The 19645-nt window shown below is 41.5% G+C and overlaps 1 protein-coding gene across 1 annotated transcript in view; it reads right to left on the bottom strand.

Annotated features, from left to right (window-relative positions):
• IKZF1 (IKAROS family zinc finger 1) overlaps nucleotides 1–18161 on the bottom strand; it is a 69386-nt gene extending 51225 nt beyond the window's left edge. Inside the window, exons 1-2 of the mRNA XM_032182038.1 lie at nucleotides 18147–18161; nucleotides 5305–5358 (exon numbers count right to left, since the gene is read on the bottom strand). Coding sequence (XP_032037929.1) covers nucleotides 5305–5344 — 40 coding nt within the window. The 5' untranslated portion in view covers nucleotides 5345–5358; nucleotides 18147–18161. The remainder of the gene's footprint in view (nucleotides 1–5304; nucleotides 5359–18146) is intronic.
• Nucleotides 18162–19645: the final 1484 nt, after the last annotated feature.

Here is a 19645-nt window from a genome sequence, read left to right as displayed (position 1 = left end):
ATGCCGAGCTGAGATATATCTTACAGATAGGAGGCATGGATGAAGAGTGACAGCTGAAATATTCCAGCTTTTACAATTTCTACCCCTCCAAAAAAAAAAAAAAAAAAAAAAAAAAAAAGAAATAAAAAAAAAAAGAAAAACAACAACAGAAACCAAAACAAAAACAATCAAAAAATAAATGAAAAAGCAGAAGGTTAATCTGAGGGCAAGAGATAGTCTGGTCAGAACCAGATCTCTTGACACTACATATAGCTTAAGGGCATTTGTTAAAAATAACTGAAAGCCACGTGCAACTTCCAAGGTTCAAAGTATGCTCCCAGTTACCCAAATGGAAGTTGATGCATTGCCTTGCTCTAGATTCAGAAGTACAGTTAACCTAAAAAAGCTGAAGGCTTTTATGGCTACCCATGTGGCTAACCCGTACAAACACACAGTATCAGAGCTCTGAGATAACAAACAGCAAACTAAAACTTTCTTAACATGCAGTTAGGCATCCTAAAATAAGTAGGCAAAGTAGGATGTTTTGAAGACAAGTCAATGCACTCTTTTGGAAAAGAAACCTTTTAGTAGGTCAGTACTTTCACAGTTTATGTTGAACAGTTTGAGTTTACTAAACTGATATGGACCTTCTACATCTTAAATTAATAACCATTTGTCCAGGTGGCATGAATCAGACCAGCCTCACGGACTTGGTGGAGGTCTGGTATGCTTTCCTCTTCACAGGAGACTGCAGCTAAGAAAACTTTACTAAGTAAGTTTGGCTTTACTGACTCATCTCACATCATTTGATTTCTCCATGTTACATATGATAGAGAAATCCCTGCATGCAAAAGGCAGGGTAAAAATAGTTGATTTAAATAGATACATTTGTTGAGTTCTGTGTTTTGGATTCCAGAGCATGATATTCGTATTTCATGCCTTAACTACATCTAAATTGTTACACCATGATAAGTTCACCACTGCATGGTAATCTTACAGATATGCAATCTCACTAACATCCTTTTGCCAATGAATTTAGAAATGGAAAGGGGGCAAAGGAGGAACAGTTTCCCATTTACTTTCTAACAGGTGTGTCTAGAATAATGACTGATCAAAAGGACAGAGATAAAAAATAAGCTAGTGCAAATACTGGCGTAAAGTATTAAAATGTCATATAACAGAGCGAAGTATCATAGAGTTATTCCATTCTTATTTTATATTTTTCTCAAAGACAATAAAGAGGCATAAATTAATCTCTGGAGTTGTTTTTGTCTTATGATTAATATTATTACTTTTATATAGAGCCATGTGAGATACCAAATGAAGAAGACAATTGAGCTGTAGAGCTGAATTTCTATTTCTGGCACTGACACTGACTGATGGTGCCCTTAGCTAAGTCATAAACACAAGTGACTTCAAATGAAGGCTGTGTGACACATTAACCCTGATTTCTACTGAAGCTCTGAAAGACGGCCTTAGATTTTTGAACATTGCCATCTCTGTATGAAAATTTTCACAGAATGGCCTAACCTATCAGTGGTGTCTGGTAAGATCTCCAGTACTTCAGTATTCTCATCTGTGCCCTACCAGTTTAATAAAGATATGAGGAAAGAGAGGAAGGGAATAAAGTACCCAACCCTGTAATTTATTCCTGTCAAAGTTTGTGTGCCTCGTGGTGCTTTAATATCTCCACTCAGTTCTGGAAGCTCTTCCATTCACATGCCATAACGGTGTTCCTAAAGCTACGGCTGTTGAAAAGAAAGCCAGAACAGGATTTCTTACAGAAATTTAGCTCACTACTCTTTCACAAAGGAATGTTGGATGTATTTAATACCTGAGGGTTGTTTTGTATGGGAATATTGGAACCACTGATGAAAGTTAAGCAAGAACAGCAATATTCAGGTTTTCTAGATGACAGTCAGAACCCAGTTCATGTTCCATTTTCATTAGCAGAACCTCTGGTCCCAGGTGAATGAAGAGAGTCACGCTGAGACAGCACGCAGGCTCTCAGGTGGTAGAAATCAGCCCAGGATACACTCATTTACGCCTCCCCAGAATCTAGCAAGAATTTCAAATGCAAAACTCTTCTTCCTGCTTTTGCAGAGCATTGGCACGGCCTGTAGGTGCTGGGGGGATCTTTTTATGTTAGATGTGGAAACATTTGCACTGTTTTTTCATCTTCCTTAACTGTTAGGCCCTAGAACTGAGAGAGAAAAAAAGGCAGGAAAAATACTGCTTGTTAAGTGAGATATTATCTGTGTTTTCTGACTCTCTTGTATGGGTGCCGGATACCGTTTGGTTAAATGTATGTCAGCTCTCTCCTCATTTCAGAACTGCAACTGCTTGCCTCATGAAATACCACTTTCAGGAGAAGAATAAAAAGCGTGAACTCTGAGCTGGTCTCACAGTATTTCAGTTCCTCCAGGAGCAAGCAATGCCTGGATTCCCAGACATGGGAATGCCTGCACACACACGGGGTCTGGCTCACTTTTGCAAGTTTCATACTCTAGTAGCCTGGCTCACCCCTGCCACACCTGAGTCAGCTACAGCTGCATAGGGCAAATGGTTATAAAACACTGCCTTTGAGCTGGAAGACTGTTTGTGGAGAACTATTTTATTTCTGGTGGTTAAAAACAAAACAAAACAAAACAATCCCCCCCCAACTATATTTTTTGAAAGCACAGCCCAGTGTGCTGGTGAACCAAGTCATCTAATTCCAAAGACTCAGAGTATTCTACATCTGATGAGCATTAGTCACAGAGCAGGAGAAACAAATAGAAGTACTTTCAACTGGCATGACAATCCCACATTCCTGAAACTGTGCAACTGTCTAACTGGTTCTCAATATAGAGCAGAGCTCCCTCACCATGCAAGGATGCATCCAAGAAGAATGTAGAATCCCAGGAAGAGGACAAGAGAGGAAGAATGCCTTTCTGGATCTGCCAGCCCATGAGAAAGGAGTAATATCCCTGTACCTTCAGGTCCTCTACTTCTAAGGTCTAGTAAGAGCTGATGAAGAGCCAATATCTATGGAAGGTTATCTGACAAACATCTGTGTGCAGAAGGCTGCATTCACAATCAACTCACATCATAAATGAAAGTACATTTGCAAGTTCTTTTTTTTGACCACTTGTTCACAAATCCAGTTAACAATCCAGTACAACCCATACCCTCTGCTCACAGAAAGTACCAGATGAAATTATCAGCAGCTTGGGGACAGGAAGAACAGGAAGAGTTCAGTGCAAAACATTTTTTTTTGTTTTCCTTTTTTTTTTCTTTTCTTTTTTTTTTCTTTTCTTTTTTTTTTTTTTTTTTTTTTTTTTATGTAATCTGTTTGTGTAGGTCTATGTCTTTTTCAGAGGTAAAATTCCTCTTACACTGATATATTTACTAGGAAACCCTCCCTCATCACAGAAGATTACTATACTCATCAGCATGAGTTGCTAGAAATGCTAAAAGTCACTGGAAAGTACTGCAGACCCTGAAAACTTTGAGAGCTACAAATTAGCTACATGTATTCATATTTAAATGCACAGTTATGTTCACAATATTAGTTTCCTGCAAATCTCCCCTCTTAGAGGCAGACCATAAAGAAGGCAAAGTGTGTGACCTTCTAATCCATTTCTTGACTCAAGGTAGCATCTTCCACATTTCTCCTCCTTACATCCAGAGAAAAATATCAGTGCCCTTGTAAGAAGCAACAGGTGTGAACTTGAGTTAATGCCACTGTGAAAATACCACAAAGGCTAGGTGTGGGCATCCAGAGCAATATGTGACGCCATGCAGGAAGAGGAGGTCAGAGATCCTGCCCCCTGGAGCTCATGCAATCAGGAAAGGGCTTCTGCAGCATGCAGAATAGCTGGGCTCAAATCATTGCCCTTCTCAGTGCCCTGAGCAGATCCAAAGTGTTTTGTCAGCACAGAATTGCAGGAGTAAAAGCCCACTGCCTTTTCTGTTGGAGCCACACATGCTCCAAACACAGCAGGTACAGGACATGTTTTATTTCATTTACAAATTGTTTCAGCATGCAGCAAAACATTGCTGTTAAGCACACCCACTTGCAATTTTAAAATTGTAAACTGAGGAGGGGAGTGCAACATGCCACCATAGTGCTGACTAGGAATGACTTCCCTATACCAAACATGACTGAGAACCTTCGGTTAGCATGAAGAATTGTTATATTGGTGTTCTTTCAATTAGAAAGTGTCTCTGATTTTCAATTTTCAGATGACACTAAATGTCCTCAGTTGCAATTTTTGTGGAAACTCCTCAATATTTTTATAAAGGATTGAAAATATATATAGAGAGAGAAAATTGTGTTCATATATGTCATGGAACACATAACTTGGCCAGCCACACTATACCAGGAGCTTACAATTGGCCTCCAGGTCTTGAACCTGCAGTGCCCAAGAGCTCTCTCTTGAAAATGAGCCATGTGCCCAGTACCTATGCCGGAAGGAGGCCCCAGTGAACAGGGCTGGCATGCTCCAGTCTGAACACTAAAAGTGAAAACTGAAAGCCATTAACCGTTGCAGCTGTCAACACATCAGGGAAACTAGGAAAGAGCTAACTTGTCCTTTTTCAACTGCTGAAGCACTGAAGTATTAATAAGCGTTGCTTTGCTAAGTTCCAGCACCAGTTTGCTTAAGAACCAATTTCCACGGAAATTAAGAATTGAACTCCCCATAGGAATATCAATAGGTGATAAGACTGCAAAATCCTATCCATGCCACCACAGGGCACATTTTAGAAACCTACCTTCTCTATTGTTCAAACACTTTTCAAAATATTATCACCTTGGACAAAAGCAGTTACAAGCTTAAAGTCTCATGTCAATCAGTCCTTTTCTTTTTCTTTTTTTCTTTTTAAATGTTTGTAAGTAAAACCAAAAGCTTTGGAAAAAGTCAAATAATCCTATGTGGTAAATAAAGTTTGTTTGCTTTTAATTAGTATTTGCCCCCCTCCTCTCTGGTGAACTTTGTTCTGTATTTATTTTGTAACAATCAGAATTTTGCTCCCAAAAGAAAGAGTGTGTACGTGCACCTGACCATTCTTCAGGGATACGCTACCACAGGTTTAATGCAAAATTACTTCTATGCTGCTATATTCCCTTGACTTCTTTATTTACCCAGTTCCTTTTAGAAAATCCATGCACTGTTGAGCTTGATATTAAGTGGTATCATTAATTATATCTCAATTCCCATTCTGATTTTTAAAAAAGACCCAAAGCAATTTTATTGACAACAAGAAAAACATTGTACTGTGCTCGAAAGATGAGCAGGAATTTAGGATTTTCTTTATAGATGTATTTGTTAAGGACCTCACCTGAAACCTGGGACATATCTTGAGCCTCATCTGTTTCCATTTTCCTCAAGTTATCTGAGAAGAGAGGAAAAGCTTTAAGTTAATGCAAAATAACACACATATACACACAGAAAAAGAACCCCCCCACACACACACGCACATAGAAGGAGAAAGAAGGGGAAAGAATAAAAGCCCTTTGCTATTTAACTATAAGATTATCTGGGAAGAATAATGTATTTTTCTCTTTATTTCCTCCCTGCATACTTGCTGGAGTATCAGACTGGCACAGACCTTGATCCTTTTAAAAACAGCATTACAAAGATTTATAAAAATATCATTACAAGCACAGGAGGACCAAATTTGTTATTTATTGTTAATTTCCTACTGCATAATAACCCAAAATGCAAACTGACTGCAACAAAATTAAGCAGAAAATTAAATGGCCCTGGGTCATTGTAGGCACAGAATTCATTCTCTTGGTTGATCCATAGTTATGTTCTTTCTAATTTACTGAGCATGCATCGATGAACCTTGAGTCAGCTTGGTGACACGCGTACAATCAGCAATCAAAAAACGAAGCAATTTGCTGAAGAATGTCTCATTTACCCAGGCAGGGCTGCATATCTGAGCAGCCACCGCCACTACCTCCATTAATAATGAATACACCTCAAGCAGCAGCAGATGGGCAGAACAGCAGCCTCAGGCTTTGGCCCCTCACTCGTTCAGGAGTCCTTCCTCCAGACCACACCGGCCTCGCGCTACGCGGGGAGAAGTACAGCTCCCTAAAATAGCGAAACGAGCCCAGGAGAGAAAGGGAACCCAGGCCTTCCTGTTTTGCTGACAGATGGCTGGCTCCGCCGCCTGGTAAGTCATACTGGGAAGCTCCTGCCCTCCTCTTGCGACACACCATGTTCCGAAGAGCAAGCGACCACTGACCACAAACACCAGGGAGAAGCAGGCAGAAGGTTAGTGAGGTAGAAATAAAGCTCAGGTTCTCAGCCAGCACAGGAGCCAGCAGGCTTGGGCCCCATGTACAAGCTGCAGACAGCTGGTAGCCCTGTAAGCCCTGTAGATGATATGCGTGTTGCCAGAGCAGGTAGTCCCAGCACAACCTGCTCTGGCCTCAAAGTCTGGCGTGGGAGGCTGAGGTGGCCTCAGGTGGGGAGGGGAAAAGGCCTGTGAGCTCTCTGTTCAGCTATGGCACACTAGGTCACGTCTCCAGTGGGACGTGACTGACTTCACATCCCTCCAGAAAGGGAGCTAGCTCTTTGCTGTTCCTTAAAACTGAGAGACTTCTCCCATCAACCCTGCTTCCTGGGATTAAAGAAGATGCATTTTCTCGAGGGTTAGAAGTGGATGAGGATGTGGCCTGGGTTCTTACAGAAAGGGTACCAATGATAGCCTTGCCTTGTTAGCCCAACTTGCATAATTTTTTTTTTAATTTTTTTTTTTCCAAGTCTTCAGCCTGCTACCCAGCAAACTGCAGTGGAGAAGTATAATAGCAGTGGCCACAGATATTCATCTCATGTTTGATGGCCTCCTTTCTTCTGTATGCCAGCAGTATATCTGAGATCCAATACGCTGCTGCCCCACCTTGCAAAAGCCGGCTTCCATCATCAGGTCTGTGCAAGACTTGCAGAAAGTGAGTGGAGACTGCAGAACTGCAGACAGATTGGTTGGGGAACAGGTTTTTGCCTATGCAGCTTGCAAAAAAATATAAGATTTGAATTCTTACAGAAGGTTCTGCCTGTTGCACACCTACCATGATACTACTTTATGTTCACTAATGTTTTGTCTTGCATTATTCTGTCTTAAACTTTTAATTCCAGACAAAAGAATTTGTGTAACTTTTATCTGTAATTCTCAGAAATGATTACAGCTATGCAAAACACAGAAAGTCACCTACCACCCAACAATTTGCATCTGTTCCTATGGGACTGAAGAGCATTCAATTGGTCCATTTTTAAATAAGCAGTCAGTGGGAAATGCAGCTTCTCTTGCAAGAGGGAAAACCCAACACCTTTCTATAATGGTAGCCTGCTCAGTGACTGCAAATGAGGTGCAGTTATGGCAGGTGGTATAGTGCAACATTGCTCAGTCCCTGATTTCTCCTGCAAGCATGACTGAACACAAAGGAAGAAAAGAAAAAAAAAAAAAAAAAAAAAAGACATACCCATGCATTTATTACTGCCTGCGTGGGTTACCTGGCTGCTATTAATCAGTTGATTACTACACATTTTTCCACAGAACACAGTGAACCTCAGCCAACCACAGAAAGCATCCTAAGAAAATGTCCACAAGAAAGGATCACATTCATGAAGGGTACTTCATTCCTACTGCACCCGCTTTTTCACAATTGCTTAGGGCTTCGTCAGGATTGGGAATGACAATGGGAAGAGGAAGTGACAAAGGAGAAAATACCTTCTTTAGGGAAATTGATGGTGTTTGCCACTTTTATTTTGTTTGTTTTTGCAGACAAGAGTATTTAAAAGCCATGCTTCCATTTCAGTATTCCTGAATTTACCTGCACTTAACATGACAAGCTTTGAATTCTGCATTTGTGCAATTTTGGCATCACACTTCTGTTGTACTCCTTCCTGCCTTTGGCTGCCATCAGACAGAATTTAATTTGAAAACACTCCCCAGTTATCAAATGGGGAGGTAAACTAGAGTACAATTATTATTATTTTTATTATCATCTGTGGAATGGCTTATCATCTGGCTTACTTTCTGTGAGAGTAGACTACTGTCTGTCCTAAAACTGATGCTCTCCCTTATCAGAGATGAATTCTCTTCCATTTCCTGGGGATGAAACACCGAAAGAAAAATAGAGACAGTGGAAAATTGAGGAAGGAAAGATTTTTTTCCTCTAACGATTACTTAGAACAAATAAACGTGGTTCCTAAATGTAGCTGAAGATCCACAAGCACTAAGCGAATGGATAAAACAGCAACAAGGAAAAAAGAACTTAAAAAAAATCCTAAAGATGTTCTGAACCACTCACAGGGGAACATTACACTCCTACACTATATTACGTTATGGTATCTGGTAAATACCAATGAAATCACAGCTAACTTCAGTGTAGGCTCCGTATCATCAAAATAAACATGTCAGGGCATCCCTCCACCCCCAATTCTGCAATGGCAACAGTGTGTTGGTTTGGGCTCTGTTATCGTTACCTTTTTTTTTTTCAAACAGCACTTGGGCATAACGTGGCCTGGGCTAAATTTTAAGTGCTAAAAGTGGAATTCATCTCTTTGGCTTTGGCATAGTAAATCTATGAATAGGAAGCTATGACCTATGTTTGCCTCCCTTTTCTCCTCTGCTCTAGCAGAAACATTGACACCAGGTTCCAGGAAAGCACAAGAGAGCCCTATGTATGGATATCAGGATTTATACCAAAGTATCTATTTGATATCAATTTGTCAACGACCTTTACAGACTTTTTTTTTTCTTATAAGAAGTGTTTATGACATGGGACCCTGTTTTTTTTGTCAAGCAAAAACTGTTTTACAACTTTTCATTGCAAGTCGTGTCTACAGAATCCAATTTATCACTAGCATAGGAAGCATGTTTGACTTCACTGTCTTCAATGCACTTTCATCTACTTACATTAGCAGATAACTTAGGAGTCTACATTAGAAATCAAAAGATGGGTGGGCAGCTCACCAAAGCTATCTCACTCTCAAACAGTGAATACGTGTAGCTCTCATTTATAGCAGTAAATGGACCAGCACCTAGGTGATGCCAGATCTTTGTGTTTAGGAATCCAAGGAGCTTCAAAGTTTGCTCCCTTACTGAAAGGGCTCCCACATTCCCACCAAAAATATATAACCATTTCTTCAAGTCTTTTCAGATGCAGAACTCAAACCTGCATATTTTCCTCTTCACAATTTAAATACCAGATCACAAATAAAGCTACTCTAATGTTTTGGAAAAAGAATCAAATGTTGCAGTCCTAAGGTATTGAGCTAATTAATAATAAACACACACTAAAGCTGAAAGGCTGTGCTGATTTTGTTTCAAAAAATTAAGTGCCTTACTGACCATGATCACAAATGCCAGCTAATTTAAATCCAAAGTTTTGGATTTAAATTAGCTGGCATTTGTCCAGGTTGTGCAGCATCCTGAGCCCAAAGGAAAATTTATACTTGACTGTTTTCTCTCCTTGCAACTCTCTGCAACACAACTTGTGCTATGTCTTAAGCATACATCAGAGCAGGTCCCATGAAACACTGAGGCACTGCTTTGCTTACTCCAAATGTAAATTACAGCTGGAAGTGAATTTGGGACTTTTTAGGATTCTGTGTGTAAATAGGATAAAGTCATTGCAAGGTCAAGATTTTCCAATCTATCAGAATACAGCAAATTAATAATTTGCAAGTCTTAGTTTATTATTTCATCTCCTGCTTTATGATGCAAATTCAAAAGTAAACTTTTCTGGGAAAATGAATGCTTAGCATTTATGCAGTGTATTATCAATTCAAACAAATATGTAAGCATATCAGTCCTTCTACAAACACTACTCTCTTAAGGCCAACAAAATAATTCAATGAGATGACCTAATCCAATGCCAAAGATGAAGTATTATGTTTTCTTCTTTGTTTAACAGCTGTGCAGAAGCTACTGACTTCTCTGCAAAAAGATGTGATTGACACTCTGCCCAGTGCCATTATGGTATGGACATGAAGTCACAAATTTAGTCATTTGTGGACTTTGTTTGGACTTACAACAGCACACCTAAACTCAGAGCTGTCCTTCCATCTATATATAGCTCTACTTCTGGTGCTGCAAAAAGTACATAAATGCACACCATGTCCTGCTGCATGTTTCCCACTTGTAGGTGTAGCCTTCGAGTAAACAGAAAGGTCCCTGAAGGAACACTTCTGTCCTGAATACAACTTTCAGGTGCACGTACGATTTTCCACAAAGTCTTAGAGCAGAGAACAGGAGCTTTTGAGAAGTTTGGAGGGGGGGTGAGAACTTTGTGCTGAGGACCTGTGTTCTCCAGGTCCTTTGAAAGCACAGAATGTGAGCGGAACATACACTCTCCAGCCGCGCTAGCTCTGGGTTAACTGTGATAAAACAAAAGAGCAACCTGGCCAACCCAAGCCTTGCTTCCACAGCCCTGGTGGGGAAATGGTCGATTTCGCAACCCCAACTTGTGCAAGCAGCCTGGCGGCAGGAAAAGGGACCGCTTGCACAGGTCGCTGGAGTGGCTGGCCCTGGCCGAGTGCTTGTGTGAGAGCGCGTCTCCTCTTTGTGGTCTCTGACGCATCTTATTGGCTCCTAGTCATGTAGGCCATGGCTTTGGCAAACAAAAATCCAAACCAGCAAGCAAAAACGTAAAACCCCAACCCACTTTACAACCTAAACTGAAGCAAAGCACCCAAGACGGGTCCTAGATTCAACCTCCTATGGCAGGTGAAGAAGTTGAAAAAATAAGTAAATAAAGCAAAACCAGGCTGCAGCCTGGAAAACTCAGCACCAGCTGAACACCTATAGCAGATAGTGTACCCCATGGGAGAATTTGCACATTAACAACAGGTGATAAGGGCTATATACACTGCGTCATCAGCCTTTTTCTTTTTAAGCTGAGAGTTGCATCTACCTGAATACCTGTAATACAGCTGCATTTCTCACTGCATGATCAGATGGCCTTGAAACAAGCCCCTTTCATCCACTGGAGTTGATGAGTTTAAAGCAATAACCAAGAGAAAGGATGCATAAAGACAGGCCTGTAGAAGTATTTAATCTTGAGCTTCCTTTCTTTTTTTTTCTTTCTTTCTTTTTTTTTTTTTTTTTTAAATATATATTATTAATATATATGTATTATTTTTTTAAAGACATAACTTTTTTTTTTTCTTTTTTTTTTTCCATAGACTTTTACCTTCACATATGACTTTTACCTACTACAAATGACTGAGCACAAAACAGGAAGGCTGTCAAATGTGGGTAAAAAGTAGTACGTATTGTACAACCAGTGGAAATACTTGAAGAAAATTGCTAGAATCCTACAAACTAGTTTTAATTAAAAGTGTTCAATATCTCAGCAAGCAGCTGATAATTAGCTTTATTATTGTAATTTAATATGCTAGACTTCACAATCTCTGTGAATGACTCTACTTTAGAACCATTTTAATTCTATTTTTAATTTCCGCCTCATCACACTGCTCAATGTAAATAATAACTACAAAGATGGGGGGTGGTCCTTTTCTGAAAACTAAAACCAGAGAGTCACAATTAGCATTTCAGTGTCCTTCCAATGCTGTTTTAAAAACACCCCCCAGGTCTTTTAAAAGATTGCATTAAAAATAAAAAAGGTTAAAACTAAGTGGATCATTTTTTCTCCCTTTATTCCTCTCTCTCCATTAATTTTATATTCAGAGTTTTCTATGAAGTCTAGGGAGATGTTTAGTTTATTCAATCACTTCTCTATTCCTGCCTAGTGTAAATTCTGGTTAACTACATGAACTGACAATACAATTATAAGCATACAGTCAAATTTCAATGGAGAGCTCCTGTCTGCAGAATGAAGGAAGCTCTGTAATTCAACACATGAGATTAAGAAAAGAACTCTGCTAACAGTACAGATTTGAAACATTTGTATGTCTGGCACATGTAAAATTAATTTCCATGTTAGTGAACAATTGTGAGGGTGTAAAAAAAGTTGTCTCAGAGATCCTACATAATTCTCAGTTCTTTGGGAATTCTTTGTACAAGCGCTGACAAATGATAAAGAGTGTATCTTGTATGCATGTATGTGTTTTCCATATGTACTCCTTCTAACATTCTACTGTACTGACCCATATTTTTGGTACAATTTATAGTTAGAGGGGATCTTTAAAAGGTCTTTCAGTGACTGTATGCAAATGGCTGGACTCGATATCCTTGCAAATATGAAAAAGGCTCTTCCTTCTAGTTTTTGAACTGTAACCAATCATTAAAATTAGTTGCACAATATGAGAAAAATATGAAGGTAATTTTCCTAATTAAGGCCACGTTTTATTAACTCATTAAACTCTGTCACCTTTTTGCTTGATTTTTAGTGAAGAAAAGAGAAATAAATTTGCCATGACAGGGAAAATGCACACATTTCCATCATACAAATAAACTGACTAAAAAGGTGAGATGTGTAAATTGAGGCACTCAATCTAAGAAGAGTGCACTTTCTCCAGTGACCAAACGGAGCTCTTGGATATTATTCCAGAGCTCTCACTCGAGAGAAAACAAGTAGCAGATGCAAACCTGAACTTTTTGTATCCATGTATATACATACGGCTTAAATGCAGAGGATGTCTTTAGCAATGCATATCTAAATATGCAACTGAGAAAAAATAAAAGGATCTCTTTATGTCTCGAATTGTTATTGCCAAGTATCCCCAACAATTTATCAGTAGTCGATTTGTCCAAATTATAGGAGGTTTCAATAACTCTGCTTCACGATCTCAGAATTGCTTCCTAATTTCTCTCCAAACTGTTCAAGCTGTTATGGATTATTAAAGGACATTATCAGCCTGAATAAGCATATTAAAGATCTGTGTGATTTTTTTTTTCCCAAATAAACCTAAAAATAACTCCTAAAATTACTATAATTGAAATGAATTAGCAAGTTTCTCCACACTACATTTTTCAGTTAACTCATTTTGCTTTTGCAAATATTTTGGACCCAATCCACTACTGACAATTCCAGCTTCATATTGCAATTACTCCACTGTTCTCAGTGAGTTGACACAAGTGGAAAAATGAAGCAATGCAGCAGGGAATCAAACCTATCATAGAGAACAAGTTTTTCTTTTACTGAGAAAGCTAGAGCAACTGGGATCAGAAGAAGAAATTTAAATCATTCGGATGTAATATATTTCAAAATAAGCTAAAGAAGTAGTAGACACTTCCCATATTAAAAAAAAAAAAAAAAAAAAAAGACAATTCCAGTGTGAATGCTTTTCATAACTGCGAGCTGAATGGCCCTTTGAGCTTTGAGACATTTATACCAGAAGCATGAGTGTGCCATGCAGGTCCCAAACCTGCATTGTCCCATCCACATGAATTTTCAGTGGTACAAATAAAGTTAAGAACATGCACATATCTTTCCAGAACTCCAGAACTAGGACCTACCTTTGCAGTCACCACACTGCCTTGGCAGTGACCTGCCCAGTGCAAAAAACCTGCAGCCTCTTCTTGTCCACGAGCTTAAAGCATCGAGGAAGGTGAGTCTTAAAGGAAAAGGGTGAGGCAAACGTTGTTGGGTTTTTAATAAAGATTCATCACAGCAAAGCCTCTGGGGCTAACATAATGCTGTTTAAGTTCAGGAAGCAAACAAAACTCTTGCTGACTCTGAGCTGATGTTATGTTTATGTATAGATTACAGTCTTAGGGACAACGCACCGCGGCTGACCTTGGAAGCATGGAGTTTCCCAGCTGAAGTCAGTTTTGCTGGATAGCCACTAGGGAGGTGAAACTTGTGCAGCCTCCTTGGATGAGTGGAAGGTACTTAAAGTATCCTCCTGTTTAAAAACTGACATAAAACCGAGAAGACCAAGGCTGCCTGTCTTGCTTCAAATTGAATTAAAACTTTTCTCTAAATGCTATAGCTCTCCAACAGGAAAATAGATTAAAAAATATATATAAATCTTTGGATTAAAGAAAAAATGCCAATGAGGAGTAAGTTTTTCCTCTTTTGACTCCTGCGTTGTGTGGCAGGCACTGAAAAAAAAAATAAATCCCAAAGAATCATATTCCCAGAAAAACTGACAAGAGTCCTCACCTCCCACTTTTCAGCTGATACAATAGATTCCTGGTATTCTACCGAATGTATCTAGAAAACGCATTTAACCATCTGATGTTTTTCCAGCAGTGCAACCTCATCCACTCCCCCTTCTTTTTTGATTCTGCGAAGAAAATGTTCCCAAACCTTTCATCTGGGTGATCTTATACTTCCTAGAAAAGTGGGGTTTGTCGATTTGAAAGGGGAATTCCACGGGAGTCCATTACAATGTCGGCAACATATCCCTCTCTATGCACGTAAAGATGACAACTTTTTCTAAAGACCCCATTGTTGCTGCACTGCATTTTACTACTTTATTATGTTTTCTTTGGTCTAATTCTATTACTTTTAATAATGGTAGAACATAATGACTGGTCAAAATGTAATCAAATACATATGTGAATCTTGACTGTAAAACAATAAAATTCACTGTGGACCCAGCTCTTTTTACACATAAAACATATAAATAAAATCCCACAAGTCCTCAGTGGAAGTTTTTCCTGATGAGAAGCCACACAATTAGGCTGTGATCCATGACTTTTGATATCCTCTGGACTTTAAGAAAAAAAAAGTTTCCAAAAATGATCTGCCAGATCTAGCATACAATTCATTATGCCCTTCCTCATTTTCTGTTGCTTAAATACAAACTGGACCCATTTCCTTGTTTTCTGTAAGATTGCACTGTTAGTGTGAGAAGTACCTAAGCTCAAATAAAATGTCTGGAAATATTTTTGGCTTTGTTTTGCACTTATCTAATTTTAACAATGAGAAACAAGTTTTGCATTGTTGTAAAACTCTGTGGATTGATTCTGCACTTACATTTCTGCATAGCTATGCAGTGGAAGTGGCAAGCAAACCAGGATTTCGGTATTAACCTCCACAAGGGAAAGAAAAACTGCTACGGTAACGCGGGGATGGAGACTATTGCATTTTTATTGCATGCTGCGTGTAACACAAATGACAAAGACATCATTCGTGCTTGCATAATGGGACATGCCACCAGACTATTCCCAGGGAGATCACGGGCAGCTGGGAGCCCAAGTGGGAAGTCACAGGTATACGACCGGCTTCTCTCCGCTGCTACCCCCGCGTGTGACCTACAAAAACCCGTCAGTTCATGATGCTCAGGGGGACAGCCTGAGATGTACTCGGCCGGGACAAATGATGTGTATAGGAGAAATGCCTAAGCTCCTCCAAGTTATCGTGGACACAAAGGGCAAGGAGATAAGCCAGCCCCACACCTTGTCTTCCCATCGCTGTGTTGGGTCAGAGAGATCCATGATCACTCGTTCCTCACTGGGGTCCACTGGTCCTTCTGACCTGAGTTAGGACAGTAACAAAATCCCACATTATGCCTCTGCCTGTCTGCTACTTCCCCTGGAAGTCATACCCAGAAAGTGGGTGACTCTCACAGATAAACAGAGAGCATTAGCTTTGAAACCCTGGCTCCTGAGGATGACCAGCACTGGGCTGCCACCGACCTCTTTATGGATTGCTTGGATATTCTCAGCGGATAAGCCTGCTTTCTCCTGGCTTTTTGTTTTAAATTCACCTCCTCTTAAGGCATATCATCTCTATTCCTTTTTTTTTTTTTTTTTTCTTTTTTTTTTTTCCAGACTTGCAGTATATCGAGTGTTCTGGGTTTAGGTTAACGTACTTCTCCCCACCCCACCCCCCTTCAAGAACATATGGATAGTCACTAATTTCAACATTTGTGAGAAAATCTTTAGGGCTGGAAGTGAGTCTGGGATAATAGAAACATGAACTAAGGAAAGTGCAGAGCTCTGCAGTATTTTGGACACTTCCCCATGCAGTTCTGCTAAGGACAGCTATCAGTTTAAGAGTACTTGTACATGGTCTATGCTTGGTTTCTCATGCCCACATGCAGCAGTTTCAGAGGCTTTAATACAGCAATAAGGCAAAAAGCCCATCAAACTGCAGCTTGGAAGAGCTTTGTTCAGAACTGGGGTGCCCTTCGGGGTGGGGGGGCGGTAGGGAGGAAGGAGCAAGTGGAGATATATTGCAGTCTTGGCAGTATGTCCTGTGTGTTTCATTCAGTTTTAAAACAAACATTTATGAGTTAAAAATCAAAGGAAAGCATGTCAACATTAAACAGAAGCTCCTACATGGGAGAGGTGACACCTTTTGGAAAAGGCACATAGCACAAACTACTATATGCTGCTGTTATATTAACCCACAAAGAGGAATATTGGGCCTTTGTGTGGTAACTTAAAACTATTCTCACTTTTTTTATCTTAAAATTTCCCTCATTAGAGGATAGAAGAATAGTAAGAATTAACAAAGTTAGTTAAGGGTAAAACTGTGGTTTGTGAAATTCAGGAGCAACTTCCCTTTCATATAAGCAAGCCACTCCATCCTCAAATTTCTCCATTTCAGTAAAACTCCCAGCCCCATAAACTATGCAATTCACCAGCAAGGTGAGAACAGCGCAGTAAGCTGGTCACAACATCCGCCTGTAGAGCTGATTCAGATAAAGTCTTTCAAAGTATTTGGAAGAATTCTCACTGCAATATATTAACAGTTTTCACTACATTTCAATGATCATTTATAATGTTTAACAGACAGCCATACTATTTGGTACTCCCTTGTGCATGCGAGTAACTACTGATGTGAGCAGTCAACTGAAAGCTAGCAGAGTGCGTCTTTTAAAGGATTTGACCCTTACAATGCACTGCAGCCTTTAATTTTAAAACTGGATTATTAAAGTCTAGCAAATGGGTTGTAAAGGTAAAGGCATGAGTTATTATCAGGATTAGATACCTTTTTGTTTCAGACTGCTGGACAATAAATGCATACGCACGCAACCTCTGTGGTGTCTACTTATTTGAAAGAAAACTACCTGGTCAGGAAGGTCTCTCCCTCTAACTTCTAATCCCTGCACAAAATCCTGTGAAAATGCTATTTGCACTTTTATGTGTATGCAGATCTAATGTAAGGAAAGGAAAAGAAAGGAAAAGAAAAGGAAGGAAAAGGAAAAGAAAAGGAAGGAAAAGAAAAGAAAAGAAAAGAAAAGAAAAGAAAAGAAAAGAAAAGAAAAGAAAAGAAAAGAAAAGAAAAGAAAAGAAAAGAAAAGAAAAGAAAAGAAAAGAAAAGAAAAGAAAAGAAAAGAAAAGAAAAGAAAAAAGAAACAGTACCGTCCTTTACAGTCATTCACAGAGTTGAAGCTAGTGGCCATGCTAGTCTAGGAACTGTTGCATTCCACAAAACATCACTTTCCTGAGAACATTTGCGAACCTAAGGCACAAATGTTTCCCGACACAGTACTCTCGCCATCCCAATTTGTAAAAACCGTGGGCGCAGAGCGTCTGGCAGCGCTACCCTACCTTCTGGACCACGGCAGGAAAGTAATCCAAGAAGCAGTCCGGTTCTTGAGGCGCAAAATTAAAAGTTTCCTCGGAAGCAAGTGCCGCGGCGGGCAGGGCTCGCACACCGGGTGCCTGCGCGCATCTTCTCCAGCAGCGCAGCCGCTGCCCGGGCCGGGGGGGGGGGACCCCGCGGCGGAGCCCCCTGGCTGGGCGACAAGGGACAAAACTTGTGGCAGGCAGCCGCTCCGCCCGCAGCTGCGCTTCCCTGAAACGCCCCGCTAATTTGGCAGGTCCCCGGGATGAGGCTGCCGGAGCAGAGCCACGGGGGCTGAAAGGCGGGGAGAGGGGAGATGATGGGAGATGGGAAATGGGGAGATGGAGATGGGGAAATTGAGATGGGAGATGATGGGAGATGGGGAGATGATTGGAGATGATGGGAACAGGGGCACCTCCGCTCGGCTCCGTGAAGGCAGTGCTCCCGGAGCCAGCGCCTCCGCTCCCCGACGGCGTTTTAAGCCAAAAAAAAAAAAAAAAAAGCCGGGATGGGGGAGGCAAGGAAGGAAAGCGGAGGGAGGGAGGAAAGGAGGACAGACAGACGGACGGACGGACCTGCCTACCGGGCTCCGCTGCCCCCCCAGCCTCCACTCCCCCGCCTTCACCCTCCCACCAACTTCTCCCCGGTACCTTTGGGGTCCCCGCTCCCCCGGTCCGGGTCGGGGCTGCGGGAGGCAGCGGGGAGTGATTCCGTCGCCGGATCCGAAGTAACTCACCGAAAAGCGGTGCGAGAGCCGGGCGCCGCGATGCAGACCCTGCAGGGCGCTCGGGGGGCACGGCGAGCCCGGGGGAAGCGGCTCACATGCTCGGCGGCTGAGCGCAGCTAGCGGCCGTGCAGGATCGGGCCCTCGTTTTGGCCGTGCCTCAGTTCCTCATCTGCGAGAGGAGGACAATAATACTTCCTTTCTCATATCCTATCCACCTCTGCGCTCTCATGGTACAGAACCCATCGGCGTGTGGGTAACTTTACGCGTGTGAGTAACCTCAGTGACTTGCAAGGGACAGGTCAGAGACGCAAAGTGAGGCAGTGTGTAAGCATCCGAAAGGTGAGGACCCTGTACTGTAAGCTTTTCTGAACAGCTCCCTTACTAAAATTTTATACTGTATGACAAAGTAACTTCTCCAACGCAAAGCCGGGCTACTTTCAGGACAGCAGCGGCAGGGCTGCACCTGGGGGTTTACAGCAAGCACTCCTTCCCCGTGAGAAGCTCTGCAGGCACCGCTGCTGTGTGTGCATGGAGCAGGTGATACCTGTGTGAGCTCCAGGAGAGCCAGGTATGCTCGGGTGCTTCTCAGTTTCTTAAGCAGTGGTTTCCTCACTGCATCTTGGCAAAAACGCAGAGCCCTCCTTTTGTCACTGCTCATGAGCAGACCTTATAGGTCTCATCAGGTTGAAACCCAGAGCCAAATTCTCCTCTTATTTATTCCAGAAGACCACCACATGTTTCAGCAGGTTTGTATATAGGGAAACAAGAGCTTTTGATCTGTAAATCACACCCAGCCATTTAAAAGGAAGAAAGAAAGAAAGAAACATAAAAATCCAGGAAAAGGTGCCACCATGCCCTAAGCAGTTAGTACCTTTCTCCAGGAAATCCAGGGGGCTCTGCCTTGGTGAGACCGGGGAACACGGGCAGGGAGAACTTGGCTGACCGCCCTCTTGGAAAGTGGAAGCTGGTTAACTTGAGGACGCAGCAGCTTTACCCAGATGCATGCGTCCTGCCCGGATATTCTGAAGTGGAAGGATTGACATCTCGCAGGAGAGCCGTGCTTTCAGAAGCTGTTTGAGGCTTTTCTGCCTTCCAGTTCCCACAGGGCCTGCAGGTCAGTGTTTCTGAGCCTGCCCCAGACGAAGGGGGGAAGCCAATTTGGCACGCACTCTTAAAGGCAGATTTCACACTACACAAGCCACAATTTCTCGTTAAGCATTTGATATTTAAGGTCAGAATCAAGCTGCTGGACATGGGCAAGCTGAGCCTGATGAAGTTATATCTTGCGAGATGTCTAGCATCTTCTGCATGTCACTGCGCTGAGGTTTGTTGTCGGCTCACAGGAGCCCTCGGGACTTGGAAGACCTTGTGAGGATCCCTTTATGGCTGAAGCCCGTGGGAGTTACTAGCTGCTGGCAGGCTCCTAGCTGGAACAGCAGTGGTGAATGCCTGAGGAGAACCACAATGTCCCAGTTCAAGCAGGTCTGCTAAATTATAGGTGCAGATAT

The sequence above is a fragment of the Aythya fuligula genome, chromosome 2, assembly GCF_009819795.1.
Source record: "Aythya fuligula isolate bAytFul2 chromosome 2, bAytFul2.pri, whole genome shotgun sequence".
Lineage (NCBI taxonomy): Eukaryota > Metazoa > Chordata > Aves > Anseriformes > Anatidae > Aythya > Aythya fuligula.
The sequence above is the reverse complement of the archived record's forward strand: the minus strand, read 5'-3'. Positions and strand labels throughout refer to the sequence as shown.